The sequence below is a fragment of the Lactuca virosa genome, chromosome 8 (genome assembly GCF_052849685.1).
Source record: "Lactuca virosa cultivar CGN04683 chromosome 8, Lactuca_virosa_CGN04683_v6, whole genome shotgun sequence".
NCBI classification, from domain to species: domain Eukaryota; kingdom Viridiplantae; phylum Streptophyta; class Magnoliopsida; order Asterales; family Asteraceae; genus Lactuca; species Lactuca virosa.
This window is the reverse complement of record NC_136433.1, coordinates 386,782,667-386,798,370: the sequence shown is the minus strand read 5'-3', so window position 1 is coordinate 386,798,370 and position 15,704 is coordinate 386,782,667. Positions and strand designations below refer to the sequence as shown.

The following is a 15,704-nucleotide window of genomic DNA, read 5'->3' as shown; positions in this document are numbered from 1 at the left end:
GGATCACGTATGAGGTAGGCTGATGAGTCACATAGGGTTGAACTTGTGGAACATGAACTTGAGGAGCTTGAGGAGTAGAAAAGCTTGAGAAAGCAGTGTTGTTGGTGGTTTGGATCCCAAGATTTGTTGTGGAGTATGAATTGACATGGTTAATCTCCCTTTGCTTATCATCGAGATCGCAAGCCTTAATGATCGCCATTGTTTTCGCCAAACTCAACCTGTTCAAATCTTTGGTCTTTTTAATCACTGAGACATTCATATCCCAAGATTTTGGTAGAGAGTTCAGCAGCTTCTTGTTTATTTCTGATCTTGTAACCATCACACCAGCAGAGCTCATTTCTGTGGTAAGTGTGATAAACCTTTGCAACTGATTCTCAAGTGTTTCTCCCAAGACATGGTTAAACATGTTAAACTTCTGTCGCATCATGTCTTGGCGACTCTGTTTCATGTCTTCATTGCCTTCATAGACTTCTATCAGTGCTTCCCATAAGGCCTTTGCTGATGTATACTCACGGAAACCTTGAGCAATTTCCAGAGATAATGCCATGGTAAGTGTGGCAAAAGCCTTTTCCTGCTCCTCGACTCTCTCGAAATCATCATCGATGTAGTTCTCAACTTGCTTATCAATTATGGTTCCATCTTCCAATGTGGTTGTGATGCGGATTGGACCTCTAAGAATGCTTCGCCATATCTTGAAATCCTTCATTTTGATGTACTTTTCGATCCGATATTTCCATTCTGGAAATCCTTCCGCAGATAATAGTCGGGGAATTCGAGAAGTGGTTCCCATAATCGCATCCAATTCATGGTGAGCTGACATTCTTTGAGATTCCATTTTTGTTTTTGATTTTTGTTGTTTTTTTTTTATTTTTTAAAATTTTGAATAATAAAAATTAACTTGAAAAACAAATCAAAAGATCAAATAGAATGGGTTTTCGGTTGAGTGGTGATGACCGAAAACAATGTTTTCGGTTGAAAGGAAAATAAGGTTTTCGGTTTCTGAATGTTGAGGAGTTTTCGGTTCCTGAAGGATAAAAGGTTTTCTGTTTATCAAGGGTTTTCGGTTTCTGATGAAAAAAAGAGGGGTTTTCGGTTTCTGAAGATCAAGGAGTTTTCGGTTGAAGAACAGTTTTCGGTTTCTGAAGATTGAAGAGTTTTCGGTTGAAGAACAATTTTCGGTTTCTGAAGATTCAAGAGATTTCGGTTGAAGAACAGTTTTCGGTTTCTGAAGATTCAAAGGACTTTGGATTTTCGGTTTCTGAAGAACTTGAAGAACAATTTTCGGTTTTTGAAGATTGAACCGAAAACTAACAGTTTTCAATGAAAAACTTAGATTTTCAATTCGATTTTGATTTCCACACACTGAAAATACCAACTGCAGCTTCAAAACACACTAGATCTGACAGAAATCGGTTGAAGATAGATTTTCTGAAACATCCCAAAATACGACCCAAAAATTTTTGTTTTAATATTACTAAAATCACATCATCCAATGTCATACATACTAAGAACCATAGAGTGAGTAACTCAAAAGTCAAGTAATTGTGTCAAAACAAATACTGTATCAATCATATCGTAATATCTGAATAAAACTCCCAGGATAAAACTGAAGTTGTGGTGTGTGCCATGCCATCATCCCGAGCTCTTCCCCTTACTTGCGGAAGTACCTGAAACCAAAAACTGAAACTGTAAGCACAAAACTTAGTGAGTTCCCCAAACTAGCACATACCATACAATGACATGTAAGCAAATACTGGGCCCCGCCCTGCATCGGACCGAAATCTGGAACTAGCTTTGGGCCCCGCCCACTTCATCGGGCCCCGCCCGACATCGGACCGAAGTCCGGAACTAACCTGGGCCTCGCCCACTACATCGGGCCCCGCCCGGCATCGGACCGAAGTCCGGAACTAGCTTTGGGCCCCGCCCACTTCATCGGGCCCCGCCAGGCATCGGACCGAAGTCCGGAACTAGCTTGGGCCCCGCCCACTACATCGGGCCCCGCCCGGCATCGGACCGAAGTCCGGAACTAACTGAGCATAGCATAGCATAATCATAACTACTGGCATAAACACATATACTGCATACTGCATCGGACCGAAGTCCGGAACTCATATCACAAAAACATGCTTGAATCACAAAGACATCAAGCACACTGAACTACTGCATCAGACCGAAGTCTGGAACTACTGCTAACTAAACGGGCCGACATTGTGGCCGTAGACCCGTTCCTACTGGAAGGAAACTCACCTCGTAAGCTGGATGCTGAAAAAAGCTACTCGGGAACTGTCTGCTACTGCTCCGGTATCTCCCCGGCTACAATTCCCATAAATATACTCAATCAAATACTGATAACTAAACTGGGGGTGAAATGACTATTTAACCCCCGATCAAAGTCAACTTCCTGGCCAAAGTCAACTTCCTGGTCAAAGTCAACCTCCAGTTGACCGGACTCGCCGAGTTGGGCCGCCAACTCGCCGAGTCCCTTTCATCTGTTCTAGTCCTCTACTCGCTTCTACTCGTCGAGTTTGGCGAAGACTCGACGAGTTCTTCTTCGATACATACATCGAGTCTAACTTCATCCGACTCGCCGAGTTGTATGAACACTCGTCGAGCCTGAAGAACAACTCGCCGAGTCCCAAGCATGCTATTACTATACAGTCGATTCTAATCGATTTCAGTGCTTCCAAATCATAGATCTAGGCTCTTAGGGTTGGTTTTACACGTAAAGTTTCCAACTTTACGTGCATGCATGAAGAGATGAGGCTAGAACATCAAAATAAGCTAACAATGGGGTCTTTGGGTTTGGAACTCGACCTTGGGTGCATAAAGGCAGCTACTTTGAGCTCCTACAGCTCAAATATACTCAGATCTATGATCCATTTCCTTATAGGAGTCCCAATCTCGAGTTTGGATCCAAAAAGTCCCAAAAAGAAGCACATCTAAGCATACATGACTATCAAATGGAAATAACAAGCAAGGTACAAGCTTTAGTACCAGAATGTGAGGCTGATGATCAAGAGACTCTGGATCTTCTTCTTCTCCTTTGGATCCTTCCTTCTTTCTTTCTCTTCCAAAACCTCCAAACTAGCACAAACACACTCAAGCTCAACAATGGGGGCTAGGGTTTACAGGGGAAATGCTCTAAAGGTGTTGGAGGCTGGGGTGGGAGGCTATAATGACGTTTATATAGGGTACAAACCCTTGAAATTAGAGCTTCATCCAGACAGGAAGACTCGCCGAGTCCTTTCATATGGACTCGCCGAGTAGCCAACTTAAAATGCGTGAACATCCCGTCTCTACTCGACGAGTTGGGCTACAGACTCGTCGAGTATCCCTTAAGAAAATGAAAATTACTTTATTTAAATCACATACCAGAAATGGGGCGTTACATTTTCGGTTGATGAAGATCAAACCGAAAACAATAAGATTTCAACCGAAAAGCTGAAATCCAAGCAGATCTCGATTCCACACCAAACAAATTGTGATCTGATCTTCAAAACTCGAGCAAACAATGAGCTTCTAGATACTGAAATTGTGAAGAACACGGCTGTGAAGCACCGAAAACTGAAAAACACACTTGATTGACACCAGACTTGCTCTGATACCAATTGTAAGGTCCTTGATGGAAGGATCTTCACCAATGATCAATCAAGCAAATGAAAATAAAGAAGAAATGGAGTAGAAGTGGAATGAAACTTGAGCTTGCATACAATTCACACACGAAATTGTCTGATACAACTTAATGGACCGAAAACTAGCAATGAACAACTGTGGATCAACTATTCTGCTACTGACAACCTGACAAGACTATATATACCCAACTGGACCGAAAACAGGTTTCGGTCAGCTGACCGAAAGCCTGTTTTCGGTCACTCCCTAACCGAAAGCTCATCTAGACCGAAAACATCAAACATGCACAAAAGACTCCAAAATACATTGTCAAATGCCCTAACTCATCTATACATTGTTGCCTAGCCCAAACCATATATATTGGCCCTTCAATTTAACATATATAACACTAAACTGAATCATTAATAGTTAAACAAACACTCCAACTTCACTTTAATCAACAGAAAGCAGTACCCCTGTCAACAACAAATGGAAATAGGATTAACTTTATAGTCTTTTATAACCATCGAATTTAACGATCAAAAAATGTATAAAAATCTTGAAAAAGTGTCCATTGATAATGCTTATAGAAGAATTAGGGGGAATGACTTAGAAAACAGTAAATATAAATAGATACAAACCAATCACTGTTTGCATATAAAGAAAAAGAGATCGACTAAAATATTGGCAATTGCTTCCATGCCGTAAGGATTCACCTGTTTGGAAGCATCACAATTTTTTTGAGAGACCTTCACATAAGAAACTCCCATTTAAGATGTTACATGTTCAATAATATACATTATAAACCATCAAATGCTAAAAAAAGTGAATTGCAATACATAACTTTTAAACCAAAGGTAGAAGGCTTACATATTAGGATTGTCACATGTCATCACCATTTATCCATAACTTACTTGGTTGTAGAAACGAATGATATGAATTTGTGAAACACGCCATGTTTAAGAAGATGTAATGAAAGGACATAATAATCTCTTTGAAATCAAATTGTATATCACAAAATACATACAGATGTTCTCCAAAAAAATACAATTTGAGTAATTTGAAATAAATATAAACCCTCAAGCATTTCATTAAACATGTTATATGCATCATAGAATTATACAAGAGAACTTACACGTTGAGGGAAAGGCTCATTGAAAACTTCAATTCAAATAGAATACAGACTTCAAGAAAGGATCCGCATTACCCACCCTTTTGAATTAAACAAGGAAAAATCGATTACCATTCTTGCTCAATTTATTAGCAACATAGACATCAATAAGTGAGAAAGTGAGAGAAGTATGACTTGTGAATGATCTCACCCACTCCTTAATCACTTGAAATCTTCACCCAGATCTTTAAAATAGAAACAAACACACCTTCAATCAGATTCCCTCTAACAATTCACCTATGCAAAAATCGAAACCTTCAATCTCTTTGTCGCCCTTGGAATATAAAGGGCGAGAGTTGTGAGAAAGGGGTTGTATAGAGAGAGAAAATTAAAATGAGTCTATACACATAAATCAAAGAAAACAAACTTCATCATGCAAACTAAAATTATGAATGTTGTGTTGTAAACTCGAAGAAGCAAAGTTACATATACTTACCACAAATGGAATGACGAAAATTGGTTTGAAATCGACAATGCTAAACACGAGTTCTTCACAAACTTAGGTCGATGAGGTGTATATCAAATATACATGGAGTATTTAGAGGCATATATATGTAGTTACCGGTTTCAAATTTGGAGACTATTACTTACTCATTTAAATTATACCGCAAATTAAGGGATCATGTATATAATTTCATAATTGTTATATGTTTTATGAGATTTACAATTAGGAATGAACCTAGACATGCCATACGTCCAGATAATAGTCTAGGCGAGATTTTTTTTCTTTGTGGAGGTCTAAAAACATGTCATGTCGCATACAAAATATTCTTTTATTAGAAGTAAGATTATATCTCTTTGTAATATGTTTTAATTTAATTTAATTAGATCTTAACTAGTGTGTTATAATTACAAAAAAAATGTAACGAATTCCATGATTTTAGTATCTTATATTAAGGTTATTACACGTAGCACATTTAAATTGAAGAAACAATAGAATGACACATGACATAATATTAATTAGAAGTTGTAATAAAGTAAGATATAACAAAACAAAACTATTTTTTTATTAATATAAAATATAAATCGTTTTCATTCTAGAAAGGGATAATGACTTAAAAGGGTAATGTATTTTTCGATTTGTACACATTTAGTCACTGAGTTTTTTTTTCGTCCACATTTACCCCTTCAACTTGTTAAACTGTACACATTCAGTCCTTATGACCGACTACTCCAGGTTAGCCGGTAAAAATGACTTAATAGGGTAATATATTTCTCACTTTGTACACATTTAGTCGTTAATATTTTTGTACACATTTAGTCCTTAATATTTTTTTTATGCAAAATAAGTCAATTTTGTTTTTGTACTCATTAAATACTTATGAATGATTTCTTTAGTTTTTTCTCACGAAATCTTACGTGGGAAATTCATCAATGAAATGTTTGGGCCTTTTGATATTTATGTCCATCGCGATCTCAACTACTTGGTTGCTTAGGTCGTATGTTCTGAACGTCATAACTTCTTCATACGATCTCGGATTTTAACGATCTTTATATCCATGCGAACGATCTTTATATCCATACGATCTCGGATTTTCGATTTTTTTTCCGTTTATAGCTGTTTTTCATGTATCAGCAACACCTATTTCACCTCGACAACACCTACGATGTATTCCTGCGTCTGCCTCTGTCCATACGTTTTTTATGAATGCATGTATGGATGTTTTTTTTATAAAACCGTAAGTAAAAATATATTACATTTTAACGGGAGTAATCTTAATGAAAAATGAACACGTGGATATAAAGATCGTTAAAATCTGATATCGTATGAAGAAGTTACGACGTTTAGAATACAAGACCTAAGTCAAACCACAAAACCTACGCAACCAAGCAGTCGAGATCATGTTGGACATAAACATCAACAACCCCAAACAACTCATCAATGACTGTCCCACACAAGATGTAATGAGAAAAACCTAAAGAAATCATTCATAAATACTGAATGAGTACAAAAAAAGGACTTATTTGAAACAAAAAAATGTTAAGGACTAAATATGTACAAAAATATTAAGGACTAAATATGTACAAAAATATTAAGGACTAAATGTGTACAAAATGAAAAATATATTACCCTATTAAGTCATTTTTCCCGGCTAACCTGAAGTAACCGGTCATAAAGACTGAATGTGTACAGTTTAACAAGTTAAAGGGGTAAATGTGGACGAAAAAAAAATTTAGTGACCAAATGTATACAAATCAAAAAATATATTACCCTTTTAAGTCATTATCGCTTCTAGAAAAAATAAAATGATAAGAATAAGTCAAATAAATCAACTGAAATACAAAAATATTGATCCAGACGAGTCTTAAAAGTCGTGCCAGAAAAAGTTGTGTAGAAATCCAATTGGGCTGCGGCCCATTCCTTCAGCTGAATCTGAACACGCTCGCGCTGCTCAGACACGAAAAAAAAAGTCAGCATCAAACCGAGCGTGCCCAAAACCTTTGCTTTTACTCTTTTTTCTTTTCTCCAGCCATCTGGGGCTACACTTCTGCAATCGATTGCATTCGTTCTGGTAAATGCTCCATCTTTTCAAATCTAACATCATTGTTTCTCATTCAGTTAACGTTGTCTTACGATTGTCTTTCTTTTGATGCTGATGTTTTTGCAACCAATTAGGTTATTTTATAAGAAAAGAAATGACGATAGTTCATGCATATCGTCGAATATCTGCCGGATCGGTGATTGTTGCAGATTCATTACGGTTCACGACGTGCTGGAGACATTTTTCGACGGCGTTTAGAGAGGAAAGAGATACGTTTGGACCAATTCAAGTCCCATCTGATAAGTTCGTTTTCTTTCTTTGTTTTTTAATCTTTCTGATATCATTCTTAGGATCTTTAGCCTATAATTCTAGGGCAGATGCTATGGCTATGTTTAGAGGTGATTTGCTGTTTTGTCAATGGTCCTTGGTCCCTTGAACTGACTTATACCATTTTAATATATTCAGACGTATGCCATGTCTTGTAGCCTACTTGATTGTCAGATATTCTGGAATTTTTCTAAGCAAGATGATGGAATAGTGATATTTAGCAGTCTGTAATTGGATAGCAGTATGTAATATATTCCCTTTTACTACTATTATTTCATACTGCGCTTCAGTCTAAGCCCTATCCTCTAGTCTCCTCTGCTATCTCCATGGAAGCCAACTGAAAACTGAGCTTTAAAGTGGATTTTGTTTTCAAATAACTGAAGTTCATATAACGTGGTACTTTTAACTGTTTTGCTGGATCACTTTGCTTCTGTTTTTTCTCATAGTTATCTTATCTCCCCAACTTTTCAGGTTATGGGGAGCTCAAACACAAAGATCTTTGCAGAATTTTGAAATTGGAGGCGATCGCGAAAGAATGCCGGAACCAATCATTCGTTCTTTTGGAATCCTTAAAAAATGTGCTGCTAAGGTTCTTTCAACTACTTCCAACTAAACAAGTTTCTTAATTGTTATTTATTCTCAGTTGATATGAAGCATTGTAGATGATGTGATGATTATGTGCATTACAGGTGAACATGGAATATGGTCTTGATCCATCCATAGGGAAAGCAATAATGCAAGCCGCACAAGAAGTTGCAGAGGGGAAGTTGAATGATCACTTTCCATTGGTTGTATGGCAAACTGGCAGTGGCACTCAAAGCAATATGAATGCCAATGAGGTTATCTTTATTCTCTAATCTCCACTCTGTTCATTCATTGATCATGAATCATGCTTTATTTAAAAAAAAAATCTTGATCTTGTTTGTAATAGGTGATTGCAAATAGAGCAGCTGAAATCCTTGGCCACAAGCGTGGTGATAAGTTTGTGCATCCAAATGACCATGTGAACAGATCACAGTCTTCAAATGATACATTTCCAACTGTAACCTTCTAGTAGCAATTTATTCATTATAGTTTTTTTTTTCTTCTTCTTGTTATTCCATGTTTGAGGTTTTTGGTTTTTGTTCATAGGTAATGCATATTGCAGCTGCTACAGAAATCAATTCAAGACTTATTCCAAAACTTAAGCAGTTACATACTTCCCTACAAGCAAAGGTGATTAAATTAAACCATTTTGGTAATCTCCAATTTAGCCAATTATTATTTATACCTTTTAATTAGGGTTACCTAACCTGTTATTGTTGTTAACAGACAAACGAGTTCTCTGATATAGTTAAAATTGGGCGTACCCATACTCAAGATGCAACACCCTTGACCCTTGGTCAAGAATTCAGTGGCTATACCACACAAGTATGCTTCTTCCAGCTAATAGTTTGAAGAAGGGTAAAACAGGAATAAAAATATATGGTTTTTGCAGGTGAAGTATGGAATTGAACGGATCATATGTACTCTCCCTCGCATGTATCAGGTTTTGCCAATCATCTCCTTTTTTTTATTATCTAAACTCTAAAGCCTTTTTGCATATGTGAATTTTGAGACATAAGTTTTCATCTTTTTAGCTTGCACAAGGTGGCACTGCTGTAGGGACAGGATTGAACACAAAGAAAGGGTACTTATGCTTTTTATTTATTTATTTATTTTATTACAACTTAATATAAAATAATGACATGATCTGTGTACAGATTTGATGTGAAGATTGCTGCAGCAGTAGCTGATGAAACTAACTTACCATTTGTAACAGCTGAAAATAAGTTTGAGGCACTGGTGAGTTTAAAAAAAATTAGCTGTCTGTTTCAATTCATTGTCATGAATGCCAATATGATGATGTTGATGTTGTTTCCCTCAGGCTGCACATGATGCTTTTGTTGAAGCTAGTGGAGCCCTGAACACAATTGCTACTTCCCTTATGAAGATTGCTAATGACATACGTTTCTTAGGAAGGTATATTTTTTTATATGCTCTGCCTGTTTTATAATTTATAAATTTATAATATTTAAAAATGTTTTGGATGTTCAGTGGTCCACGATGTGGTCTTGGTGAGCTTATTCTTCCTGAGAATGAACCTGGAAGCAGCATCATGCCTGTAAAGTCGCTAACTTTTTATATATATTTATATTAATATTTATATGAAGAAATTATGCATTTGGAATTTGGATTGTTGTAAATATATTAAGCTTGTGATGTTATTGTTGGTATTTTAGGGGAAAGTGAACCCTACTCAATGTGAGGCTATGACTATGGTTTGTGCTCAGGCATATGGAAACCATGTGGCTCTTACAGTTGGAGGTTCAAATGGTCATTTTGAGCTCAATGTTTTCAAGCCAATGATTGCCAGTAATCTTTTACATGTAAGTATACTAGTGGACTTTTTTTTTTAATATTAAAAATTTTACTCTGATGTTGTATAAATTGTGTATATAGTCGATAAGGCTTCTTGCGGATGCATCTGCTTCGTTTGAAAAGAACTGTGTAAGAGGCATTCAAGCCAACAGAGACAGAATTTCAAAGTTATTGCATGAGGTATTCAAAATCATCATTCTTTTCTTGTGCATTCTCATGTGATTATATTTAATGTTTTTTTTTTCTTTTTTTATTCTGGTTCATTGCAGTCGCTTATGCTTGTGACATCTTTGAATCCTGTAAGCAAGCTTCTCCTCATGTTCAAGTTTACAATTCTATATCTTTTTTTTTTTAGGAACAATTTCATATATGCCTCTCTTAAACCTTAAAATATCATATTTGTCCAACTTAATTTCTCAATATCATATTTACCCTTCATAAACCTTCAAAATATCATATTTGTCCAAATCCTTTTTTATAATGTTTTTAATATTTTATAATCATTTTTTACACCTTAGAATTATTATAATAATTAAAAAAAATTAACCATTATCCTTACGTCTATGATAATGGAATATGAACTTCTAAGTTGTTGGAATGTCGTCCTCTTGACAAACAAAAAGATTCATCTTCAACCCTCTCTATGGAATGTAGATTTTGATTGTTTAGTTTTTGTTGTTGATTATTATCATGTTGTAGATGGAAGATATTTTAGATATTACCATTGACATTTTGATGTTTAAAAAGTACATATACAATATTTTGATATTTAAGAAGGTCATATATGATATTTTGATGTTTAAAAAGGACATATATGATATTTTGAAATTTTATGAATGGTAAATATGATATTTAGAAATTTTATAAAGGGTAAATATGATATTTAGAAATTAAGTTGGGTAAATATGATATTTTGATATTTAAGAAGGGCATATATGAAATTCTCCCTTTTTTTTTAAATATTATTTAAATGAATGTGAATTGGTACAGAAAATTGGATATGACAATGCTGCAGCAGTTGCCAAGACTGCCCACAAGGAGGGAAGTACACTGAAGGTGATGTTTCTTTCTTTTCAATTATTTAAAAGAAAGTTTACTTAGCACTTAGCAAATCAATATCATCTGTAATTGGTGCAATATATTTTTTTTACAGGAAGCTGCTCTGAAATTGGGAGTGTTGACAAGTGAAGAATTTGATCAACTTGTAGTGCCAGAAAAGATGATTGGTCCATCTGATTGATATTAATGATATTCATATAAAAATAATAATATCTTCATGTAGGCATACATATATGTTATATGATGAACTTGAAGCCGTTTTATTTACTCCAAGTTGAGATAAGAAATAAATGATCACTGCTGGAGGGGCTATATCAGCATTTCATTTCAGAGGTTTGTTCGGAGTCATAAATTAAGTGTGAAATTTGTAAGAGAAGTTGTTGAGGAGACTAGGGCTTCTTATGATTTTTTTTTTGTTAGATAAAAACCATTTGAATCAGATCTCTAAATGTTCCAACAGTTTACACAGGGAGCCAAATCTTGAGATTTAACATTTGATTTGATTTTATTTGTATACCTTGTTGTTTGGGCATTAAACCAGATTGTAATGGATTCGTGGGTATATTATGGCTCAACGCACACGACTCACAAGCCTAACGACCGGCTAAGAAATTCAAATCTAGCATACGAGTTACTTGTTAGACTAGAGCCTAAAGGTGCAAAAGAGGCCATATTAGGTCATATTTGATAGTTGCTGACGGGAAAAGATCTGTCTGGGTAATAAATTTTGACTGAGTAAAAAACTATATTGTTTAATTGTACGAATGTTTATATCAATGAAAAATGATTATTTTACCATGTTGTTTCTATATACAACGATGGATAAAGTTGTTGAATGTCTTCACACTCTTCCAAACCAACATCTTAAAACATAAATAATCATATCTTTTATCACTTGTTTTATAGAACTTGTTTGAAATTAATTTATAACTTTACCATAACCTTTATCAAGATCAACAAAAAAATCAATTCAATAGATATGTATGTAGGATTTCTAAAAAACAACAAAATTGCTACCAATTCACAAAACAAAATCATGGCCACAATCAACATATCAGCAAAATCAACAACAAAATCAGCAAAGACAAAGAACATTCAAGAGCAAACATCAACATATCGTCAAAATTCGGGAACATGACAGAAAAATTAACAGGAACAGAAATCGGAAACCATATACATGTTCAATAAATAAATTAGAAATCGGATCCTATTCTCAGACAGCTATTATGCATAAATCAAAGAAATCTGAAAAATCTGAAATAAAAAAGGAACATAAATAAAAAACGAACAGAAAAATCGAAAATAAAAAAGGAACATAAATCAAAGCGGAACCCATACCTGATGAGAAGAGGTGGTCGATGGAGCGCTGGTATGAAGGAGATCGTGCTTGTTGGTTGATGCTTGGTTATGGAGGCGACACAAGAAGGAGAAGAATGAGGATGGAGGCGCCCTGAAAAAGAATGGAAGGGCAAGGGTATAGATGGAAAGCTATTTCCCTTTCTCAGTCAGCTATTTCTCTTTTTCTATCCGAATCAGATCTTTCTAACCGAGTCAGATGCCTAAAGTTGGATTACCAAACACGGAGTCAGCCAAAAACGTCTAACACGACTCGGTCAGACATTCATCAAACACTGCCTTAGAGAATTACATAAAATTTTAAAAAAAAAAACAGTTAAAAAGATATGTACCCTGTAACAAGAGGTGTACAACAAAATCAGATATCTGATCCAATCTAAATTCAGTTCGGTCAAAAATCAGCTTCACTTGGTTAGATTTGATTTGATCTGATCAAATTAGATATAAGAGTCGGTTCATACCCAATTTTGAGTGCATGTATCTTGAAGTGTATAAATTAGATTGGATTTTTCCAATACCTAAAAATGTATCCAGACCATATATTCTCAAAGCCAGTTACAACATATCCGAATTGGATATATCTAATCCATCGCGTAGAAACCGGATGCAAGAAACATCTGGAATTAGATATTGACACCGAATTTTATCCAAAAAAAATCTGAATTTTTGGATACAACCGTTCGACTTTAAAAATGATTATTTTTGAAATGGTCATATAGCCGTTAGGTACTCAAAATGACCATTTGCCTTTAGAGTTTGTATAAATAGGTGTTGGTTCATTTGGTTTCAACATACACTAAAAGACTTACTATTCTCAACATTTTTTGCAATCTTGATCTTTTGACTTTTATCTTCAATTTCGAAACTGAAATTGACATCCTTGCAAGCTTCCGCTTTCGATCCCGTCAGTACTATCGATGTAACTTCAAGAAGTTATATGAATGTCGATGCGGCGAAAGTTAAACCTGACGTGTATTGGGAATCTAAAAACGATTTTTTTATAAAACAATTTTATACTACAAACGGAAGCATTTAAAAACAACTAGTTTATTTTAAGATCATTTTAACAAAACCATCAAGAGGATCCAACTAAATGAACTAGAAAGATTATAAAAAACACATAGGATGTTAAGAAGACAACATTTGGAGCATTTGATCACACTTGCAATCGGGGAGTTGAAGATAGCAAAGAACAAGAAGCTCGAACTTCTCTATAAGTATACATCATCAAGAGTAAGGCACAATGGAATGCTAGTTCCGTTTTGTATTTGTCACTTCTGAAGCCTTTAAGCACTTATCATAATAAAGTATTAAAGGAGAAACACTTTATAAGAACACCAATTATTCACTAGCTTCAAAATAGAGGAAGAAGAGAGGGAGCTTGAAAGCTTATAGTTATGGAGAGAGAGAAAAAAAGAGCAAATATCGAACTTAAATGAAACCCTTTAGCTCCTTTATATAGTTACACATATAATCAAAGCACCATGTTTTCATTTAATGTAAAGGTATGAGACTTAGAAACATAGTGCTTGTAAGAACAAAGTCAAACAAGCAACACACCATCCCTCATGGATGGTGTGATGTGAGAGGAAAAGTTTCTTACACTATAACCCATTAAACTCATGTATAGGTATAAGTCTAATGGAATCCAAGTAATCCAAAACCTTGTACACAATATATTTAATCACATCATATGATTAAACAGCTAGTTATACTCTCTAAAATATTATTTTCATAAAATAATAATTTCTCCAAATTAAATCCAAGATTTGAATTTATTTATTAATAATCAAATACTTAATAAATATTCAATATGTGCCAACTTGATAAATATGTGACCCTATAGGATCATATGATATTAACAAATATAATTCAATTATGAATCTTGAGCATATAGATCCATCAAAACCGACTTCCCGAAACTCGAATAGTTTGTGTAATTATGATTATTGCATTATGATTTACAGATAAAAAAAAGTTCATTGCAAAAAGTGTGAAGTTTTATAACACTAGTGGAACTCGACATTGAAACATCATAAGAAAAAAGATTGCAAAAGGGGTGAAACAAGACACTTTTGATCCAGTGAAAGATAATATATCAGATGACATTTATATTTATTTATGAAAACATGCGTAACAAGAAGCCTTTGTGAAGCTTCTCATCCAAGAAGCACTTCCATGTTATAATTTGGTAAGTCATACTATCATGAGATAATAGCAATAAAACTCTGGACTGAATCAAGAGAACAATGCTTTTGAAAATTTTAAATTATAATTACGGTAACATTCTTATTTTTTTTCTACAAAAGCTGACCGAAATTTCTTTAAAACTCTACCGAAATTTCAGTATGATCTCTGCGTAACTAGAATATGTTGGTAGGAAACCTACTATAATTTTCAGTCATAAAATAAATATAAAAGACAAGATATATCTAAGCTATCAACTATTGATTACAACTTTCAACCCCAACAAGCGTCAAAACTATCTAATTCTATACTACAAATACTCGTAATGAGGATGCTACTTTGACTAGGGGTGAGAAAAACCAAAAAACTGATGAAACCGAATAACAGAACCCAAATCGTTGATTTTGGGTTTGCATTTTTTGAAACCGAAAAATTTGGTTTGGATTTTTAAAACCGACCTAAAAATCGAAATATAAGAAGACTTGTGATTTTTTACCATATAAAGAAAATTAGTGAGATTATACCTTCAAATCCAAAGCTAGATGGTGAAATCCTTTAATCTTTCATTGATTTCTTATTTGATTATGCTTAGACACACTAATATCCCCTTGAGATTCATATATTTAAACCTCCAGATGTTTCTTGCTAAATGATAAGAAAATATGACATTTCCTCAATTTAATTTGTTTGTAAACAAGTCAACTGCAAGTCAATGTTAGTCAATCTTTAGACAACACACAATATGAGTTTGTAACAATTTTGAAACCTTCATATCTCTCTCTCACATGAACTCCAAATGAGTTGATTTTTTTTTGTGGATTCTCAGGTACATTGACACAACTTTCATATAGTTATTAATTTTGAGCTTTATATCTCAAGTTATATGGCCATAACGCACGCCATGCACGAGTCATTAGATTTTTTTGGATTGAATTATGAGTTATTACTCCTACAATGTTGGTATTTGAAACTTATTTTTATAGGTCTGGTTTAAGTAAGTTGGATTGACATCATCTCATTCTAAATTAACCAACCTCGTGTAACTCACCAGACAAATCTATTGTTTAACTTATTTTGATGTGTATTCATATTGAAAAATTTGAGGGACTAGA

General features: G+C 34.6%; 1 protein-coding gene across 1 annotated transcript; it reads left to right on the top strand.

Annotated features, from left to right (window-relative positions):
• Positions 1 to 7,180: 7,180 nt before the first annotated feature.
• FUM1 (fumarase 1) lies at positions 7,181 to 11,379 on the top strand. Its single transcript, XM_079066663.1, has 17 exons — positions 7,181 to 7,293; positions 7,398 to 7,566; positions 8,062 to 8,179; positions 8,280 to 8,429; positions 8,522 to 8,632; positions 8,722 to 8,805; positions 8,902 to 9,000; positions 9,068 to 9,118; positions 9,210 to 9,259; positions 9,333 to 9,414; positions 9,497 to 9,591; positions 9,667 to 9,733; positions 9,852 to 9,998; positions 10,072 to 10,170; positions 10,260 to 10,289; positions 10,981 to 11,046; positions 11,144 to 11,379. The coding sequence occupies exons 2-17, from the start codon at positions 7,418 to 7,420 to the stop codon at positions 11,228 to 11,230; spliced, it is 1,485 nt and encodes a 494-aa protein (XP_078922789.1). The 5' UTR covers positions 7,181 to 7,293; positions 7,398 to 7,417; the 3' UTR covers positions 11,231 to 11,379.
• The last annotated feature ends 4,325 nt before the right edge of the window (positions 11,380 to 15,704 follow it).

Excerpts from the sequence above, each read along its gene's own strand:
- FUM1 (XM_079066663.1), top strand. The coding sequence starts at position 7,418 with ATGACGATAGTTCATGCATATCGTCGAATATCTGCCGGATCGGTGATT. Across the intron at positions 7,567-8,061 it reads ATTCAAGTCCCATCTGATAA|GTTATGGGGAGCTCAAACAC; the intron begins GTTCGTTTTCTT and ends CCAACTTTTCAG. Across the intron at positions 8,430-8,521 it reads GCAATATGAATGCCAATGAG|GTGATTGCAAATAGAGCAGC; the intron begins GTTATCTTTATT and ends TGTTTGTAATAG.